Genomic DNA, 22,620 nt, shown 5'->3' with positions numbered 1-22,620 from the left:
TTAAGCTTAGCTCACAAAGCGATCATGTTTATGGAGTTATTAAAGTGAGCAGGTGCGGGTCACGATATTCCGGTATTACTTTCAGAATAAAGCATTTTGATTTATTTCATTTTTTCTATGGGCTTGTTCATGTTCACTGTTTTTCTAGCAAGATCTGGCAACATGAATGAGTCAAGGCTCGTACCACTTTCCCTGTGATTTCTTGCACCTCACACATAGAAGTGAAAAACATCTCAGATGCACTTTAAAATACGTCATGAACAACTTGTTGTTCAGTTTGGTTGCGTACAAACTGCATAGAATGTCACTACCTGCATTTTTAAGGAGTTAATTCGGTTGTAACTCCTGTAAATTACTGAAGTGTGTGTGTATAGAACAGGATTAAGCACTAAAAGGTGAATTGGCAACCGAATTTAACTGCAGTGTGTACGTGGCCAATGATTCATATGGGTTTATAATGCTTCTAAAATGGCTGTAAAACAGTTTTCACCATATAAAGACATTCATATATGCGTAAAATGAGCATGCGGTGAAGTACTGTTGGAGATGTAAAAGATGTTTCATTGTACAAAAAGAAAACGCTGACTATAAAATAATAAAGAGTCATCAGCATCTCCAGGGATTGTTCTCGCAGAAACAGCTGCATCAAGTGAAGCACAGAGTGTTAAGCACATTGAGAAAGACAATGAATTAGACTGAAATGACACTCGACAGATGTAGAGAGACAGACCAAAAGCAAAGCATGGTTACACTTTCTCAGAATCAAAGATAAATACAGACAGAAACACACTGACAAGCACATTTTTAAGTCAGATATACAATATCAAAGTAGACGTATTACAAAAAAAATAGTCTGCGGTGACTTCTGCAATGCTTGCAACAAGAATGACATCTTACCCTTCTGGGGCCGTTACTTTTTAATTCGAAAACATCCATTGTGTAGTTGACTCTGCGGCCGTAGTGGTCGAATTGGACATTTCCTGTTAATCCTTGGAGGCGCACCTGGATTACAGTGATAAACAATGTAATTACAGCTTATCCAACCACTGCAGAGCACCTCGAAACACTTTCATTTACACATTCGCTTACTTTCTTGAACTTTAACATCACTTTCTTCAGGAAGTATTACCCCACATCAGTGTTTCTCAAACGGGGATCCATCTAACATAACCAGAAAATTCTTTGAACTGTGAATAAAAATCTTAAAATCTGAAAAGCGATACAGAGCCAAATCATCAGCGACATTATACTAAAAACGGTTGAGCTCACATCAGGACTAAGTATAAATATACTAAAAGCTCATATATTCTGCCCGGACTCTTTTAGTAATGCAGCAGAAGAGCATAAAAATGTGGGAGAGACAAATTCAAATTTGTTTCTTATCTATCTGTGTATAATTAAAGCAATTAAGTAATTTCCTGCTGATAAAACACTCAATTATTCATCAAATTTTTACATGTTTGACATCCATGTTGTGATTACGGACGCATAAATAAGCGACCGTATTTATAAAGTACTGTAAATAAATAGCCAGTTTTAATTGAATGTAAATTACTCAATGAGATAAACAGTTGCTTTTTTATACACTGTGTTAAATATATTTGTTTGGGCGGTGGGGTGTTGGGGTCTGAGAACAGTTTGGTGTCACAAAAACGGGTCCATGGATTAAAACAAGTTTGAGAAACCCTGCCCTACACAACATCACACTTCTCTCTCTTCCTCTTACTGTGTCTCTATCCATTTTGTTTTCTGCCAGCTCTCTCCATCCTTACAGTTTCCTCTATTCTCCTGTCATTTTCCACTTTCCATCAGTTAAAATTTGGGCATTTTGCATTTTTCAGATCGTTGATTACTGTTCTGTTCAGCCTTGGACCTCTATCACCTCACTGCCTTGTTTTTCCCAAAAGACATTTATTTCAGCTGTCTGTCTTCCTCCCATGGAAACACTACACAAAGCACTTATTTCCCATCTCATATAAAGCCTGCATTTGCTCATCTGTGCATGTGACCTGTTTGAGTGTGCGCTCCATGTCGATGCCCTGGTTCCAGGGTGCAGCGGGGTTGGCCAGGCAGTCTCCAGCGTTGCCCCTGCGGGAGATGTCCACCTTCTGTCTGCGAAGGTTCCGGAAGGCTTCTGCCATCACCATCACGCCATCATATGTCAGAGCGGAAGTGTACTACAGAAACAGAGGGTCATTGAAAGGTCAGCATATACAGTAATGCTTTAATGGGGTGTAAAGATTCAGTTTGTTAACATTAGGTAGTGCATTAGATACCATGAAATGACAATGACAACCAATAGCATTTCACAGCATTTATTAATCAAGTTAAAGTTAATATCTAAAATTAAAGTTAGTTAATCTATAAATATATACTATTATTACTATAAATTTGCAATATTTTATTTTATGAATAATTTAACATGAACTATTAGCTTTCACTGATGTTAACATAAAACATTATTGTAAAGTGTTAATACCCTAACATGTATGCATATATAATATATAATGGTATATATGTATATTATTATATTAATACCTTTCAGAAGGATTTTTTAAATAAAAAAAATATATATTCAGCAAGGACACATTAAATTGTCACAAACAAAAAGTCACAGTAAAGACATTTATAATGTCAAATAAATGCTGTTCTTTTGAACTTTCAAAGAATCCTGAAAAAAAATATTAAGCAGCACAACTGTTTTTTACTTTGATAATAATAATAAATGTTTCTTGAGCACCAAATCGGAATATTAGAATGACTTCTGAAGGATCATGTGACACTGAAGACTGGAGTAATGATGCTGAAAATGTATCTTCGCCATCACAGGAATAAATTATATTTAACATGTATTGAAATTGAAAACAGCTATTTTAAATTGTAATAATATTCTACAATATCACTGATTTTACTGTATTTTTAATCAAATAAATGCAGCCTTGGCGAGCAGAAGAGACTTCTTTCAAAAACATTTAAAAATTGTACCAACCCCTAATTTTTCATACACATACACCAGTCAATTATATAGTTTAGTGGTCATTATGCAAAAAAGAACTGCAGAATGCTGCGAATGACCAATCAGAATCAAGTATTTCAGTGGAATGTTATTTATAAGTGCTTTCCATATTCACCTCAGTGTCTGTACTATAACAAAATGCTGTTTATTCAATATCAGTCAGGCAACCTGATTACATTAGGTTTACACCAATGAAAGCCATTTGTAAGGGTTGAATAACCAAAACGGGGTTAGGTGTCCTCATGAGCAGAGGACAACCAAGTGGAATCAGACAGCGATCTGCATCAAGGGGCAAAAAACAAAAATAGAGAGGAAGGGACAAACCAAAAACAGACACGCACATGCTTGTCATTGCACATATTAGGAACAGGCAGAGAATGTGAAATCAGTGAGCTCTGACACAGTAGCTATGAGGCGCTTCCTGTTCAGATTCGGGTGGTTGGGAGTGGGGGGAGGGCCAGTCAGCTGCTATCGGAGGCTGCCCTGATTGCACCAATAAGTGGCTTGTGCTCTTTCTCTCTGCCTCGCTGAGATAAAACGGCACAGAATGAATCACTGCAGGCAACGCACAGTATTTTTACAAAGGAAACAAACCGCAGCTCTGCACGCAGGTTTGTCCTTTAGAGGCCTGGCTCATCATGCCCTTGTTTTTCATCTGCTGTTGTGTTTTTCATTGCTATTTTAGAGAGTATGACGTGGTTTGTGTCATCAAACTGAGTCAGATGAGGTCACCTGAGCTGCTCGTATATACAAGCACACCCCTGTGTGTTCAGACTGTCCTGCTTGCTTGATGGTTGAAAGAAGCCACTCTTGCAGTGCTGAGATGGTTTTTGGTATTCCATCAGCAAATCTCTAGTGTAAGAGCTGGGACTCTTTGTACCATTACAAACACAACACAAAACACACAGAAAGAGCCCTGGGCTACAACTGCATAGAGGAGAAAAGATGGATTGACAGAGTGAGATAGAAATCAAGAGAGAAATAACAGGAGATTGAAGAACGTATTTAAAGAGATAGATCATCTAAAAATGAAAATTCTGTCATTTACTCACCCTCATGTCGTTCCAAACCTGCATGCTCTTGTTTTTCCGAATGTACACTATCATTCAAAAGATATTTTTTAATGTATTTAAAAGAAGTCTCTTACGTTCAACAAGGCTGCATTTATTAAATCAATAATACAGTAAAAACCGTAATACTGTGAAATATTATTGCAATCTATTTTAATATTTTTTAAATATTATTTATTCCTGACAGCAAATTTTCAGTCTACTCCAGTCTTCAGTGTGACGCTGATTTGGTGCTCAGGAAACATTTCGACGAATAACTCTCATGAAGGCATGTAAATAATTACATTTCTGAGTGAACTATCCCTTTAAGGCAATGCGTTTATATTTAGTCTACCACAGTTTCATGGTCCAACATTAATTATCAAAGATGGTGTTAGGTTACTGACTCCCGCAGGACAGAAAGGAAGTATTACACAATAGTTGCAGTTTAATCACATCGGCTAAAGCCCTAAAACACACGGATTGATCCCTGGAGAAGGTTTGTCCTCGCTAGATGGTGCCTTCAGGACTCTTACAATAGCCTCAGCAGGAAAGGCTAACAGCTCAGAGATTTTATGAGGTTTTGGGGTGTCAGTCGTGCTGCTGTCTGAGACAGGCTTATGGGAGTAGCTTAAAGTATTTGGGATGAAAGAGATGTAGCAGCCAAGTCAAAATACCAAGGGGCGGTCTGTGAGAGCATATATGTGGATCCGTGTATGTGTTGACATGGTTGGACCGCAGCATCTCATTTACACCCCGCTTGCTAGTCCGTGGACGTCGCTCCCCATCATTCTGCTCTGGCCAGCGGTGTGCAGTGAGGAGCAGCCGTCTGTTAAAGCGATGTTCCCTCAGGCCACGCCAAAGGGATTTCCGTTACTGCGGCGCATCACCAGGCGGGGATCAATGCAACCGCCCTCCAAAGAATGTCATCCTCATAAGGCCCCAAGGGGAAAGTGAGTCCCAGTGAAAATGGATCAACAAAAAACCTTGCTTCAACGGCGCAGACATGCACAGGCATATCAAATCATGAGCAGGATTCGGCTGGTGGGAGTAGAATGAATGAAACAGCTTATGATAATGTAGGTGTATAATTTACAGTACCGTTCGAGGCATTACACAGTGTTTTCTATGTAAGAATACATATTACTTGAATACATCAGCACAATTTCTTGAGGTTCTGTCTTTGACATATTCCAGTTCTAGTATAAGTAAGCAATAAGGTACGAGAGGCTGTGCTGAAGGGGTTGCTGACAACGCCCTTCAGCCGTGACTTATTCACGATACAGCACAGCCTATGCATATAGTTTATGTTGCTAAGAGTGGTTGCTAAGGGTGTTGTGTACTGATACACAGAACCGTTGGATGAAGCGTCATAAAACAAAGCTATCGACCAATCAGAATCAAGGACAGGAACTAACCATTTTATAAAATGTGCAATTCATACTTCTTTTGACCACTGTGCATAATGCCCTAACATTTTTTAATTCTTTTCTAATTGTATCTATCCATCTTTTGCTCCTTCCTCCATTAACCCTTCCTTGCTTCCACCCATCCATCATTTCATTTCATTCATTCATTCATTCATTCATCATCCCCGCCTTTCTCCCATCCATTCAACCACCCTTCCACAAAACCAACCACCTATTCATCCATCCATTTATCCTTTTCCATTCTTTCTTCCACCCACCAAAGTCCATCCATCCATGCATCCATCCTTACTTTGTTCCTTCATCTGTCTAACATCCTTTCTTCCTTCCTTGCTAACATCATCCTTCTTTCATTTCTTCCACCCATCCTTCCTTCGTCTATATTTCTTTCCCTTCCTTTTTTACTTCCTTCAACCCACCCACCCATCCATCCATCCACCCATCCATCCACCCATCCATCCATCCATCCATCCATCCATCCATCCATCCATCAATCCATCAACCCTTTCTTCCTTCAGCTATCTATCCATCCTTTCTTCCTTGCCTGTTTACATCCATCCTTCTTTCCTTCCACCCATTTATCCTTCCTTCCTTTTATACTTCCATCCATCCGCCCTTCCTTTCTTCCTTTGTCTATATTTCTTTCCATTCCTTCTTTACTTCCTTCCACCTACCCATCTATCCATCCATCCTTCCACCCCCACCCATTCATCTATCTATCCAAATTCACACCCTTCCACCCATCCACTTTCCTTTCTTCTACCCACCCATCTATCCATCCTTTCTTTCTAACCAACCAACCAACCAACCAACCAACCAACCAACCAACCAACCAACCATCCATCCATCCATCCATCTATCCATCCATCCATCCATCCATCCATCATGGAGATTAAATCTTTCTGCCTTACTCAACCATGACAAACGCATATAAAAGCAATGGATGTGATCATCAGACTCTTTCTGGAGATTTCAGAGTTCTCTCATAGTGGCTGGGGGGATTCAAATGGGACGTTTATGTGTTTATGCTAATGTATCTAGTTTCAAAGTGGTTCCACACTGGACCCGGGCAATGCAACAGTACCTTGGGAGGTGCGTCAGAGCCGGGGTACTCGCGCTGGTCCAACTTGTTCCAGCGTTGCATGAGTTTAATAACCATGGGATTGCTGAAGTCCACCAGCTGAAAGCCTGTCACATTGGCTCCCCCATGCATGAAACGCTCTAGATTGATGTCCTTAAAACCCTGCCAGAGCAAAGAAGGGGAAATAGTAAGAAATACAGATAGAGAGAGAGAGGGAGGGAGAGAGAGAGAGAGATTATTAAAACATAGTTGGCAATGCAGCACTACGATAAGAGAAATTCCACAAACATTCATATCCAGCTCGCCTCTGTGAGCCAATTCCGTGCACAGCCAGAGAGCAGAGAGAGAGAGCATGCTCTGCAGCTCCCAGCATCATTAAAACACTGTCACCACCGCTCACTGGAATACGAATTAGTCTCTCAAATTGACGTATCTTGCTTAAAGAAAAGCGAGGATTAAGAAAGAAAAGGAACGAGGGAGGGCAGGAGACAGCGAGGCCAAGACAACTAGAGAGAGAGAGAGAAGTAGAGATAGTGAGAGACCAGTAGAGTGAAGAGGAATATGTAGAAAGTAAGAGATAAAACAGAATATGAAAGGAGGACAAGCTGACAAGGAGAATAAAGTGATAAAGGAATACAATTTAGCTCACCAAATTTGCCATGATGTAATGGTAGCCTTTGACATGCTTGCCGACACTCACAATCTGTGGAGATAAACCAGACATCGTAGTGAGGGCAAATTCATAACAGCAAATACATTTGTCAGCATTCACCCAGCATATGAATGTAAAGCAGAGCTGTAAGCCATTGGGAAAGCAGAACTCCGCTGTTATTAATTATTTCTAATCAAACACGCTGCCTTTTCCAATACTGCGCTGTAATTTTCAAGGAATATCAAGGCAAACACCAGCTAGAATATCTTAAAATGACTTTGACAGCTACAAAATGTTGCACAAAAAATATCAAGGCATCAGTTTGTAGGGAATAAAGAAATGTGCCTGTCTAATGTGTCATTTCTGCAATGGAATTACTTGAGGAAATGTATTCTTTGTTCCCTCAGGACCTTGAGCATATTTAATTCTCTTTAGTGAACTCTGATGCACAGTGTTCAGTACTGTGTACAGACCTTTAAAAACATTTTTAACCATTCAGGGTATGGTGTTGCATTACCTTTGACTCTTTCCCACAATTCTCCTTCTCTGTTATTTTTAAACATCTAGAACGTCAACCCCATATTTTGTTTTTCAGGAGATTAAAAGAAACACTTTCACTCAGAAATTGACATTTTTGTAGTTTACTCCCTATAAGCGAAAATACATCTGTCCACCCTAGTGTATATATATATGTATATGTATGTGTGTGTGTATAGATACATACTTATATATATATATATATATATATATATATATACACATATATATAAATTATATTTCACGTTATTTTTCAATAATGCATGCATCAGAAGGTTAAACAGGACACTTTTTATATCGACCTGACAACATCCCCTTATCTCACCTGCTCCAGCATGTTGTTCAGTCTCTCTGCCTCCAGGTCTATGACAAACGTCTTTTCCTGCCTACGGTCCAGGTCTTCGAGAAGCTGCCGGTAACTGGCATCATTAAAGTTCTCGACACATATAGCGCTGACCTGCCAACCATTCTGGCCTGCCTTTTCCATGATAGCCTGTAGTATCGAATAACCTATGACAAAAAAGGGACAGTGAGGCATTTGATCAGCATGTGCATCAAACCACTGAAGGCTTGAACCATTGAGCCGCGGCTCCAATTTATTCAGAAAGAATGTGATTTGTGGCATTGTCAGTGAGTCATTCCTGCACCAGTGCGGTACTCTCATCTGCAAATACAGGCCTGTGAGCGATCACATGGCACAGATCGCAGGGCGCTGATACGAACCTACTGTCCTTTCATGCAGACTCATTTTAGGCCTCAGTCCACATCCATGGAAGCTTACAATCCCAGAAGCCTCAACAGTGCTCAGAAAAATGGACAAAAACACCCTCTTCTTTTTAGTTGCGTAAAAACTAATCTCCTTCATCCCTAAAATAGAAGCCATCATCATGCAGGCGTGTCGGTGAAATTGGAAGTCAGAAAGAGCTGCTTTTGTCACCTTCTCCAAGGTGTGATTGAGGCTTCCTGAGAGCTTCGTTACAGTGATTGTGATTCCAGCTACAGTCCTCAGTGCTGCTTGTACTAATCAGACAGGGATGGTGTTGGATATGTTAATCTAGCTGTTTGAAATAGGCACTCTGAGCCTCTGAGGCCCACTTGACTCCAAGATGAGCAGATGTCCCTGTAAAACGGACCCTTATGGTCACAATCAGAATTTGGCAAAGCAGCTCTCTCGGTTCCACTATTTAATGGATTAACCTGTGCTTGATCTGGCAACTCTTTAGCTCAATTGGGTGCAGTGTCTGTTTGCTACCTGTTTGTACCCTAAATTGCCAAATGGTGAGGTATTTATGTTAATAAGATGGATCACACATGGATGACAAAGAAAAAATCCACCCAGTAAAAATGAAAATATTTTCCTTACACCCTAAATATATATATATAAGAAAGTAATACAGGTTTGTAATGACATGCGGATGAGTAAATGATAACAGAATGAATAATTTTTTCAAAAAAAAAAAAAAGTTTTTAAATATAATTAAGGTAAAAAGTATATTTGTAAATATTATGAAATGCATGAGCTTTTCACAACCTGAAAGGGTTAGTTCACCCAAAAATGAAAATTCTGTCATTAATTACTCACCCTCATGTCGTTCTACATCCGTAAGACCTTCGTTCATCTTCGGAACACAAATTAAGATATTTTTGATGAAATCCGATGGCTCAGTAAGGCCTCCATTGCCAGCAAGTTAATTTACACTTTCAGTGCCCAGAAAGGTACTAAAACATATTTAAAACAGTTCATGTGACTACAGTGGTTCAACCTTAATATTATAAAGCGACAAGAATACTTTTTGTGCGCCAAAAAAAACGTTTCCACAATATCTAGTCATGGCCGATTTCAAAACACTGCTTTGAATCTTTTGTTTCGAATCAGTTGTTCGGATCACGTCAAACTGCCAAACTGCTGAAATCACGTGACTTTGGCGCTCCGAATCACTGATTCGAAACAAAAGATTCGAAGCAGTGTTTTAAAAATCGGCCATCACTAGATATTGTTGAAAAGTCGCACAAAAAGTATTCTTGTCGCTTTATAATATTAAGGTTGAACCACTGTAGTCACATGAACTGTTTTAAATATGTCTTTAGTACCTTTCTGGGCACTGAAAGTGTAAATTAACTTGCTGGCAATAGAGGCCTCACTGAGCCTTTGGATTTCATCAAAAATATCTTAATTTGTGTTCTGAAGATGAACAAAGGTCTTATGGGTGTGGAACGACATGAGGGTGAGTAATAAATTACATAATTTTCATTTTTGGGTGAACAAACCCTTGAACTAACAAACCAACAAATAAATATATTTATAAAATATTTATAATTTTATTTCAGAAATTAAAAGCATGCCTTTTTAATGCATTAAAAAAAGATAAAAAGACAAACAAATAAAAAGGGCGTCATGACCAAGATATTACAGGCAGGCACTAGGACGTGTTAAAACTGTATTTAATCCATTCATGCGACTGGCAAATGCTTTTATCCATAGTATTTCAAGGTATGTGTTTTATCGGCATGTGTGGAAAAAAATCCACAACCCTAGTGTTGCAGCATCAAGCTTGTACCAGTTGAGATACAGCAACATTATGCATTAAATGCCGGTTGAGCAACCACAGTGTTTACCAATGCCCTGATGCTCTTGGGATACGTGTAACTTGAATTAACATATCAAAGGGCTGTACATTATGGCTGATGTGGACATTTTAACGTGCCAGTGTGTTAAACAAACAGCAATCAGTCAAGTAGTCTGATTACATACACATTCACAAGCAACACACTAAACCTGCTCTACTCTCTCAATATCTGCAGACACCTGCAGTATCGATCGACCACTAACTCAGAGCTAAAATTCATCTGCCATCTATTTCAAATCTCAGCCTCTGCTGCTAATAATTCAAGCCCCAAGTGGAGAATCGAGTTTTGATTAATAGCTGATAAATCAGTAGCTTGGGGTGTCATGTGCATATGTGAATATCCATGTGTGTGCAAGAGCCAATGAGAACCAGAATCAGCTGCCAGTGTCCTCCCTTCCCCCCTCATCTTCCATCCAGCCCAGCAGGGGGAAGCAGCCCTGTGTGTGCGTGTGTGTGTGAGTGCGTGTATGCGCGTGTATGTGGGGTAGGCATAGAGAGAGAGAGAAGAGATGGAGAACAGACCATGAAAATGCAGTGAAGTGCCAACCTCTTACACTAAACCATTCATCATGTCCACATCCCGGTCAGACTGTATCTGCTCAGAAGCTCTCACAGCAGACTGAGTCTAAAGCAACTCAGCCAGTAGTCTAAACAAGGACCATCAAGAAAAAATCTGTGCTTTTTAAGACCACAAAAGCACGAATATTGGCCAACCAGAAGGACTTAAAAAATGATACCCTGAATGTCTTTTCTGACATTTGTCACAATCATTTCAGAAGTGAGGGGGGGGGGAACAATGCTCACTGTAAGAGCAATTTTTCTGACTACTGACCAAGTTTTGTAATGTTCTCTTTGTCTTAAAGGAAAAGTTCACCCAAAAAGTAACCACATAATCCATATTACACTATAATCTCTCCAGTATTTTTCAAACACCTTCATCTATCAGTCTTGAGTTTATGCTTCATTCAAATGTACCCTTTGTATAGTTCTATATACTTATAAAAGTGTATAAGTAACTAAGTATAGTAATTTTTAAACATTATAAAAATATAATAAAATAAAAATATGAATTATTATATTTTTTACTCCAATCATTAATTTATATGTATATATTTATATATGTATAAATAATAACAACAACACATAATAATAGCAAAAGGAATAGTTATTATAACGAATGTTATAATTATCATTGTTAATAATAATGCTAATACTAATACTGTTAATAATAATAATAATAATAATAATAAACAATTATATATCAAATATATATATATATATATTTGACTATATATATAGTGTGATTATAATATTATTATAATGATGATAATATATATATATATATATATATATATATATATATATTTTTTTTTTTTTACATTAAACAGCCTACTTTTTTTCCCCAAGAATTATTAATTTATATATGTATATATTTATTTATAAATAGGAATAGTTATTATATTACTAATATTGTTATTATTATTAATAATAATAATAATAATAATAAACCATTACATATTATAAATACAAATTATATATGATAACACACTCCATATTAATACACTGCTTGGCAATCAACAGCCAGTTTTTTTTTAATTCTAATTATTAATTTGTATGTATATATGTATATAATTATTTATAAATACAAATAATGATAAGAACTATTTTCAAACTATTATTATTATTACAAACAACAACAATGTATGAATAATAATCAAAATAATAATAATACAATATTATTATAATTAATGTATTATTACTAAATTTTGCCTTCTTTTATAATATTGCTGTTGCTGCTGTTTAATACAAGCAATAAGCCTCTTAAGGCTGTCCATTACAGTAAGTATCACCAATAACTTGTGTGGAATGTATTTTTCTAGATGACAGAAAATCTATTTTTAAACATGTTTTAAAAGAAAAAAGTGTAATGTGTGGAGGAGGACATACCGCAATCTGTAGGCAAAACATAAAAGTGGATGGATAAACATCACTTATCTGTAGAAAAATCACTGTAACGTGCAGTCTCTCTTGTGGTTTTGTGTAAAAAAAAATAGTCTTATTTACAGTATAAGCACTCGATAAAGTAGATACAAGGATTTCGAATGCTCTGATTTTGCTAACATTTCCAAAAAATATTTGATTTAGTTCACCATATGGAAACTTTGCAAATAAGTGGCATATGGGATGTGAAAAAAAACATGCCTGTGGCAGATGTGAAGGACCAATCATAGAAACTCCAAGAAATCTGCATGTCAGATTGATGTGATATGACAGAGAACAGCGCATCTTATACTTGCACGAGACAACACAGATCAGTTGTGTTATTTATAGTATATTTTGCAATGAGCCCTTATGAAGTACAGTCTCAGATGATAGGAGGATATTGTGCTCATCTTTCAAAGGAAGTCGGTGCATGCATTTCAGAAGTGTGTCAGACCTAAAGCCACAGCTCACCTCCGGGGCTCCTGGGATAGTCTCAGTCTAACACAGCAGAACAAGACGAGAAAAGAAAAGACATTGATGGAGAGGATAGGGGAGATAGACAAGCAAGAAAGAAAGAGAGTGGCTGTTTCTGGCCAACAAACTGCTCATTAGTGTAACTGGGAGTTTAAGACCAGACCCCGTCTCCAGAGAATAAGGCTCTCTTTTAATAACAAGCTCCCTGGAAATACAATTCTGAGTGGCTTATCACTCCTAGTCACCTGACTCCATGAGACAACCAATAAAGTAGTAGTTATATTGATTTAGGAGACAAATGCTCCTCAACATAGCTGACAGTAATCAACTTCTACATTTACATTGTATATCCAACTTGCTCACCCACACATTGATCCAAACCTGCATGTCTTTCTTTCTTCTGTGGAACATAAAAGGTTTTTGGTGAAAAAGTATTGCATATCATAAAATTGATTCATATGACTTAAAAACTATATTCCAAGTTCTCTAAAGTCATATGACAGCTTTTTTTGTGAGGAACAGGCCAAAAGTTTATTCGTTATTCTCTGAAAATCTTTTTAGAACGTTCAAGACAGTTTATTAGAGAACTAGCAATGACTAATTCAAGAAAAAAAATCATTCTTTTGAGTCATTTCTTTTTAATTAACCATTTACTCTTAATTTAGTTCTGAATGCCTCCTTCCTTCCTGAATAGGAATGATTCTGTTCTCAAATTCAACTTAACTGACTCACCGACAATGACTTGCTTATCCGTTTGCAAAAACAGCCGTTGGAAAGGAAGATTATCAGTGAATAAGTACTCAAAGGGTTAGTTCACCCAAAAATGAATTTTCTGCTAAAATAGATACGAAAAGATTCTTTAAAATTTCTCTTTATATGTTTCATGGAAGTCATGCAAGTTTGGAACAACATGAGATTAGCATTTTTTTATTTTTGGGAAAACTATTCCTCTTGCAGAATATTTAGTCATTTAACATTCAAAGCCAGTATATAAACCTACTAAACACTTCCACTGGCACTTAATTAACCTTTTTTTTAACTAACTAAATGGACATGTGTATTAGCATGAGTCAGTGTGTTTCTGAGCTTTTATTGTCTTACCTCTGTCAGTATCGTAGAGAAAGACGAACCGATTCCAGTCGTAGTGGTCTAGCAAGCTGAGAAGGGCCCCTCGTATGGATGGCCGCAGCTGTAACACAAACTGGCTCTCGCCCTCGGTGGGGAAACTGGGCGTGATGAGGGAGATGTGTAGTGCGCCGCAGAAGGAAGTTAGCGTGTGAACCGACCTCTTGTCGTACAGTCCAAAAATGGCGAACACGCCCCTCGAGTACTGCGAGCAGACTGCAAAGTACAACAACAAAGAGGAAGAGAGAGTTAGATGCTTAAAACATTAATTACACAAAACCTGAGGGATTACTGAACATTTACTTGACTTCAGAGCATTAGGACCCAGCTTACACTAGTGTTCTGGTATAGCGCTTTTGCGTAGGAGTTCGAAACATTAATGAAACAGCCTGGGAGACCCTTCCACCACCTGAACAAGTACATTTATTCTCTACATGATTTCTATTACCAGGTCAGCTAATTGCGAAAACAAAATACAAAAGCCATTGTTTAACACAAGGAGGGCAATAATATCTGGATTTGTTATTTGTTAGCATTTTTCCTCATCTCAATCTCAAAGGCAGTTTCTCATCTGGCATAGAAGCCCTGGAAGTTTGTGATTTGAAATCTGCTATCTTTATTGGGACAATAAGACCAAGGTTATTTTTGAGCCAATCACCTGAGCTGCAAATTTCACTCAAGTATTTACTCTTGGGTATGACATTAATTAAATTAATTAGATATTAAAACCTGGCCAATACAATTACCCAATAATTATTTTCATGTTATGGCTATATACACTGATCAGGCATAACATTCTAACCACCTTCCTAATATTGTGTAGGCCCCCCCTTTTGCTGCCAAAACAGGCCTGACCCGTCGAGGCATGGACTCCACTAGACCCCTGAAGCTGTACTTTGGTATCTGGCACCAAGATGTTAGCAGCAGATCCTTTAAGTCCTAAGTTGCGAGGTGGGGCATCCATGTATCGGACTTGTTTGTTCAGCACATCCCACAGATGCTCGATTGGATTGAGATCTGGGGAATTTGGAGGCCAAGTCAACACTTCAACTCGTTGTGCACCTCAAACCATTCCTGAACCATTTTTGCTTTGTGGCAGGGCGCACTATCCTGCTGAAAGAGGGGAATACTGTTTCCATGAAAGGGTGTACATGGTCTGCAACAATGCTTAGGTAGGTGGTACGTGTCAAAGTAACATCCACATGGATGGCAGGACCCAAGGCTTCCCAGCAGAACATTGCCCAAAGCATCACACTGCCTCCGCTGGCTTGCCTTCTTCCCATCCTGGTGCCATGTGTTCCCCAGGTAAGCGACGTACACGCACCCAGCCATCCATTTGATGTAAAAGAAAATGTGATTCATCAGACCAGGCCACCTTCTTCCATTGCTCCATGGTCCAGTTCTGATGCTCACATGCCCACTGTTGGTGCTTTCGGCGGTGGACAGGGGTCAGCATGGGCACCCTGACTGGTCTGCGGCTCTGCAGCCCCAGACTGCGATGCACTGCGTATTCTGACACCATTCTATCAGAACCAGCATTAACTTCTTGAGCAATTTGAGCTACAGTAGCTTGTCTGTTGGATTGGACCACATGGGCCAGCCTTTGCTCCCCACGTGCATCATTGAGCCTTGGCCGCCCATGACCCTGTCACCAGTTCACCACTGTCCCTTCCTTGGACCACTTTTGATAGATACTGACCACTGCAGACCGGGAACACACCACAAGAGCTGCAGTTTTGGAGATGCTCTAACCCAGTCGTCTAGACATCACAATTTGGCCCTTGTCAAACTCGCTCAAATCCTTACTCTTGCCTATTTTTCCTGCTTCTAACACATCAACTTTGAGGACAAAATGTTCACTTACTGCCTAATATATCCCACCCACTACCAGGTGCAGTGATGAAGAGATAATCAGTGTTATTCACTTCACCTCTCAGTGGTCATAATATTATGCATGATCAGCGTATATGCTATATGATAATGAGCTCCACGCTTCTTCTTCCTGTGTTTTTGCAATTCTTAGAAACTTAAGTCACTACTGAACACAACGTCTGATCTACTGCCTCAGTCTGAAGTGAGTAGTTAAGCAGGCCTGTCTCTGAAAATGTCTCTCATGTCTGACAGTCTTGCAGTTATTGTCAGCTTTCCCCTTTTTATATTTCTTTCTTGCAGCAAGTCCGACTTCTCAGCTTTGAAGCTTAACTGAGTTACGCTAATGGAAAAACCACCTGGCTTTGATGATTTTCTCTTGCCTGTTTCTGTTCCGAACAAACAGCCATAAAGACAACGGCATGTCAAAACTAACAACACGTTTTGTACGCTCACAGCAATGAGGGCATTTTTGTCATTGTACACATGTAGGTTTGCCTAATCAATGGTATCATAATTACATATTGCTGAAGTGCTTTGTTGTAGTTAGTTATTTTTGTATGATTCTGATTGGCACTAGCATGTGTCTGAAAGTAATTGTGGATTATTAGCAGGATCTTATTGTGCCATAAGTATAGGCTCTTTGATCATGGATGTGCTAAAAGCACTATCTCCATGACTGCACAGACTACATCTGCTTCGGATTGGGGGAAGGGAACGGAAAGACACCTGGATCTGACGGTGGGGAGCATCATTCCCACAGAGAAGTAGAGGCCAGTCAAACACACACATGGTTTCGCTATCTTTGTGGGGACTCTCCATAGGCGTAATGGTTTTTATACCCTACAAACAGTATAATCTATCCCCCTACACTAAACCTACCCCTAAACCTACCCATCACTGAAAACTTTCTGCATTTTTACATTTTCAAATAACCATCATTTAGTATGTTTATTAATCCATTTCCCTCCTGAGGACTGCTGGTTGGTCCCCACAATATAGGTGATTTCAGGTTTTACTATCCTTGTGGGGACATTTGGTCCCAACAATGTAAGATAAACCTGTACACACACACACACACACACACACACACACACACACACACACACACACACACACACACACACAATACATTTATACGTGGTTTTCCTCATGGGGACCAAAAAATGTCCCCACAAGGTGAAAAATTTCTGCTATTACCATAAAATGTCCCCACAACATAGGGTTTACTAGGACCACACACACACACACACACACACACACACACACACACACACACACACACACACACAAACAAACAAACAAATATACAAACACATTTTGATATACAGAGCCAGACAAGAACATACAGTGTTTCCAGACCTTTTTGTCTTATGCACATGTAAAGCCCCATTATTAAGGAACAAGTACCTCTTCATTGGAATATATATATATATATATATATATATATATATATATATAAATAATTATATATAATATATAAATTATATAATTTAGTATCATCGACAATATTATTAAATAGGACCTTTTAAACAACAGCAACAAAAACATTGTGAGAGAAAAAACTCAAAGTAGAATAAGTGTCACATGATCCTTCAGAAATCATTCTAATATGCTGATTTGCTGCTCAAAAACATTTCTTATTTTTATCAATGTTGAAAACAGTCGAGCTGCTCAGAATATTTTTGTGGAAATAGAAATGTATTCTGCCACAAATGCCATACACACAACTTTTAAAATACATTCGTACATTATTTTCTCTTTCCTCAAAAAAGAACAGAAAAATCTATTATTTTTATCTATTAAAATTCAGTTTTAAATAATTCAATTTATTGTTATTTTTAATTGTATAATATTATTATTATTTCCCTGGTTGGGAATCACTGCTTTAATAACAGTGATGTTTGGTCTCATTATTTTTACCCACCAGTGGAAACCACACACACACACACACACACACACACACACGCACACACACACAATCAGCTCACACATTGTCATGCCCTTTAACATCTGCACTCCACTTAAACAATTTTGTCTGAGACCTGCATACCAAGTCCCAACGCCATAGGCTAGATGTTTATCCAATCAGGGAGAGAAATAAGATTGCGGCAGATTTTTCACACTGCAGTCGCTCTGTTCCACCTGATTTGCACAGTTAACCCTCTTTTGAATGCTGCTGAATACATTCTCTCACAGTGCATGTCACACCACATATTCCAAATGAATATCAGCCCCAAAACTGAGCACAAAGAGAAGAGAATTGTTTCAACTTCCCCAATTTTACTGTCAGTTTCCTGTCATCCTAATCCACATTGCACCAGGATAAAGAAAACCATATTCCAGCATTAACAACACTGAATTTAATTGATAGTTTTTAAAAATGTCTGTGTAAGCCAACCATATTTCTGAAATTAAATATAGTTCTGTGGCCAATATATAACTGATATGTCTAGTGTTGTTATCTATGAATGGAAAAAAGTGTATTTTGTGTATTTTGACCATTTTGAATGTAGTACTGTGATGAAGTACTGTATATATAATACTGTCAGCCTACACTAAAATACATCAACACAGTCAACATTGCCTTAAATTAATGCTTGTCGGCTGATCGTGACATTATATGCATTCAAAACAATACAGAAGCGCTGCACTGAATAGCTATAAAACACATATTTGAAACTGCTTATCTTTATTGGGACAATACATATTTGCCAGAAGACTAATTAATCAGGGGCATAAAGGAAAATGACATGATGACAACACTGATTATATAAATTAGATATTACAATCCTGTCCAATACAATAACCCAATAATTATTTTCACATTATGGTTGATAAGCAATAAGTATTAAAGTATTAAAACTCTATTTTAAGAAATAAAATTACAAATATAAATACTTTAATAAAAAATAAACTACAAAGTACAATCAAATGTATAAATGAATTTAGGCATCAAAACATTATGATGTAAAGTATGAAAACTGACATTCTGGATATTTATTTTGACATTTGCTAAAGATTAATGTTAATAAATTAACTTTAAGAGTGCATTAGATGTAAGTATCTCTAATATCTAAATACAAACAATATTAAAATTGTCTGATATTTATTCAATATCTACCTATAATATAAGTTTAAAATTCTGAAATGCTGTGATATTAGTCGATAATTGATACTGTAGCAATATATTGTACATGCAAAATATAAAACTAATGTGACTGATGGAGACATGAGCAGAGAAACCGAGACTGGTAAATAATAAATATGGGACCTTTTGTAGAATCACCAAAAAATAGGTCCCTATAGTGTCAAATGCATCATCAATGACATTGGGAATTCAAGTAGGTGTTTCGTGACCAGACAGGCCTTTGGGGGGAACCGCAGTTGGATTTTTTATCTTGCCTTAGCCTTGAGACTACATAAAAGACACCTACTCTGTCTGCAGGGCTGGATATCTTCTAAAGTCATCACATATCTCCCTGGGGAGAAAGGAAGTCGGGGTAGGGTGGAGGTAGTTGCGCTAAAGGGGACATGGAGGCTGCTTGTAGCAATCAACACCGCAATTATGTTAGCAAGATTCGCACCAAACGCTCCTCCAATCTTCTCAACAACTGAAACTCCAGTTTAGTTGTTTTCTCTGTCAGCCCGACCTTTTTAAAGGGACCACGTCTGTTTAGGAAAACAACCCAAGGTAGGTTTTATTTGACATTATCAAAAAGCCACAGCTCAGATGCCCTTTGTGTGTACTCGGGATACTGTAAACACACAGCGTTTCAAGTGGAGCTGTATGTTTCCCCTTAGGAGTGAAAAGAAGGGTTGGTTTTTAATAGACTAGATTTTATCAACTGTTCTATTAGAAATCCGTTTGCGATGACGCAGCTCAGTGATTGGCAGTTTCCCCACTGCAATGGTCCATTTCGCTATGGCTCACACTAACAATGGCCCCTAAAGCGCCTCCACCAACATTCCACACAAATGAACAAGCAGGTCAGTGCAGTTATCCTGCACTTCCATAATCAATGCATGTCTCTGTGTGTGTGGATTGCACAATCTCCATTCTGTTTTATATAACATCAAGCACATTTAAAGGGGCGGTTCACCTAATAATCAAAATTCTGTCATTATTTTCTCACATTCATGTCATTCCAAACCTCTATAACTTACTTTCTTCTGTTCTGTGGAAAACAAAAGAATAGATTCAGAAGAATGTTTTTGTCCATACAGTGAAAGTCAATGGGGTCCAAAACAACATTGGACAAAAAAACATTTTCAAAATACCTCTTCTTTATGTTCTACAGAAGAAAAAACACCATACAGGTTAAGAATGACACGAAGGTGAGTAAATAATGACAGAATTTTCATTTTTGGATGAATTGTCCCTTTAATCTGACCTTGCCGCCTTTTCAGAGGTAGCATTTTTTAAAAAAAACTGACCCAAACAGAAAGGGCATTTTTACGACATGCTTAATTCTGTTTGGGCTTATAGTCAGACGCTTGACATCACCAATACCTAGTGCATCTGCGAAATAAATGTTCCCCAAGGCAAAATAAATCTGCTTTGCTCTAATTCATTTGATCTATACAGGATTCTCAAACAAAGTGATTTATGATGCAATAACGGCTTGCAGGTCTTGCCTTCTGACCCCCCTAGTCAGACACCTAAAAAGCCTAGCATACGTGAGGGGCGGGGATAAGTGAGGCTCGACTGGCTCCTGATTCTATGTAAACCATGAACTGCAGAAAAACAGATCCCGCTTTCCGCTTCACGCTTCACCGCTGCTGACAGCTTCACTCGCAGTGCGCTTGACTTCATCTCCCACAATGCCTCTGGGACAGAAAAGATGGATTAGGTGTCCCTGTCTGCCTGGGCTCCTTCAGACCAGAACTTTAAAGATTATGACAAGAAAATATGGAAAAATAAGGCAAAAAAAGACCAACCATTTAATAATGGAGAAAACTGTAGAAAGTTAAGAGTTAGGTGAGTTAAGGTGAGGGTGAATCTTGATTTCATACCATTTTAAAGGCAGTTTGATAGGAAGTTTGAGGGCGATGGCTCTTATTTCAGTGTGGGAGGCCATAGAGAGCATCCTTCAGTGCATGACTGCTTTATCAATACTAATGGCCTAACCCGTCCTCTGGTCACATGAGGAAAACTAACCTTTCTAAGGGCTCAACTGCTGCCTGTCACTAGATAAGAGATATGGATATTCCCACTACAGAATTTGCTTGTCCCCCCTTTATTTTATTGTCAGGTGACTAGGTAGTAGTGTTGTCAAAAATCAACATTTTGATATGTATCGATACTGAAATATCTGAAAAGATATCAATACTCCTTTCTGCAGTATCGATACACTGATACCAGCTGCACCTTCTCTCATTCAGTCATCTCATTCGCTCCGGTTAAATGTGTGTTGGTGTGTTTGTGTCTGAATTTCGTCATCGGATTGTGCATTATTCTACTCATGGCCGCAGATTTCACGCCCACACATAATAAAGCCGCCTCTAACATACAGCTCACGAGTGCCAAATTGAGCTCTTTTTGTGGCTTATTAACGGTCAAATACACACAAAAATAATGTCACAATGCCCATCTGGGTGAGTATTAACGTAAACACAGTTGGTTATGTAACAGTTCAGGACGAAAACGCATGTGTAACTTTATTTTTGATCTGTGTGTGCATCAAGTCTTAAAGGGACAGCAGCCTAATAAACATGCCACTCTCATGTGTTGTTAATATTAATCAAACAAAAGACAGAGAAAATCACTTCCTGCTCGACTGATTAACTGTAATTGATTAATCTGTAATTTTTACAATGAAGATTATCCAATGTTATTTTAAATTTGATTACTTTCAGTTTGATTATTCAGTTTCTTACCTGAATACTGCTGTTAGACCTGAAAATTATCTATTGTATTATTCTAAATTATTCTATTGTTTTTATTATCTGTGCTATTGTTAGTAATTTGTTTATGTACTTATTTTATTGCTGTTTTCATTTTAAACTCAGTTCACAGTTTAAAATCAAGCTACCCCATTGTAAAAAAACAAATACATTGAGTGAGCAAATATTTACGTGAGATAATTGTAATGGTAATTGATTAACATTTATATATGAATAAAAGCTTAAAGGGGCTCTATGTAGGAATGACACCCAGTGGTCGAAATAGGTACTGCGGTCCAAATTCAAAATATTGTTTGCCCCGCCCCCTCGTTCAAAGACGCAGGTGGCCAGCTTGAGGACACACAACAAGAGGGAGCGCAATTGACAATGAAAGCTGAGGAGACTTACACACTGTAAGCTGATGAGTTGATTTATCTGTGTTTTAATATGCTGTCGTTCATAGAGATTTTTAGATGGATGCAGAGGCTTTTTAGGTCAGGTAGAATCTGCGATTCTCTGACCCAGTTTGTTTGCTGGTTTCCATGGCTGCAATACGCTGTGTTTTCCGCCAACTGGCAACCTGTGATGTCGAAATACTATTGGATAAACTGGCAGCACACGGTTTCGCACAAACCAAAACAAAGACAGAGTCCTTAACCCATCAGCAGGACCGGTATCTGCTCATTTGTGCAAGGAGGAACAGGACGTGACAGACGTGGAAGGGTCTGGAGAAGCCGTGGAGAACGCTGGAGAATAACATCGTTCAGCATTCCGACACGGAACGCATATTTCAAAGTAGAATATCTGGCTGTAGCATTGTTTTTCTGAGAAACAAGTAGGTGAACTTAGCATGTTTCCTAAATATCTGCAAACATATTGGGGTATTTTTATGCT

General features: G+C 38.2%; 1 protein-coding gene across 5 annotated transcripts in view; it reads right to left on the bottom strand.

The window, feature by feature from the left end:
• The window catches only part of gria4b (glutamate receptor, ionotropic, AMPA 4b), a 97,989-nt gene that overhangs the window by 26,774 nt on the left and 48,595 nt on the right, over nucleotides 1–22,620 (bottom strand). For all 5 annotated transcript variants that reach the window (XM_051878116.1, XM_051878115.1, XM_051878114.1 and 2 more), the window contains exons 3-8: nucleotides 13,948–14,187; nucleotides 8,088–8,272; nucleotides 7,223–7,276; nucleotides 6,577–6,735; nucleotides 2,010–2,177; nucleotides 898–1,002 (exon numbers count right to left, since the gene is read on the bottom strand). In XM_051878116.1, the coding sequence (XP_051734076.1) occupies nucleotides 898–1,002; nucleotides 2,010–2,177; nucleotides 6,577–6,735; nucleotides 7,223–7,276; nucleotides 8,088–8,272; nucleotides 13,948–14,187 (911 nt within the window). The remainder of the gene's footprint in view (nucleotides 1–897; nucleotides 1,003–2,009; nucleotides 2,178–6,576; nucleotides 6,736–7,222; nucleotides 7,277–8,087; nucleotides 8,273–13,947; nucleotides 14,188–22,620) is intronic.

Source organism: Ctenopharyngodon idella, chromosome 21, assembly GCF_019924925.1.
Source record: "Ctenopharyngodon idella isolate HZGC_01 chromosome 21, HZGC01, whole genome shotgun sequence".
Classification (NCBI taxonomy): domain Eukaryota; kingdom Metazoa; phylum Chordata; class Actinopteri; order Cypriniformes; family Xenocyprididae; genus Ctenopharyngodon; species Ctenopharyngodon idella.
This window is presented reverse-complemented; position numbering and strand designations above follow the sequence as displayed.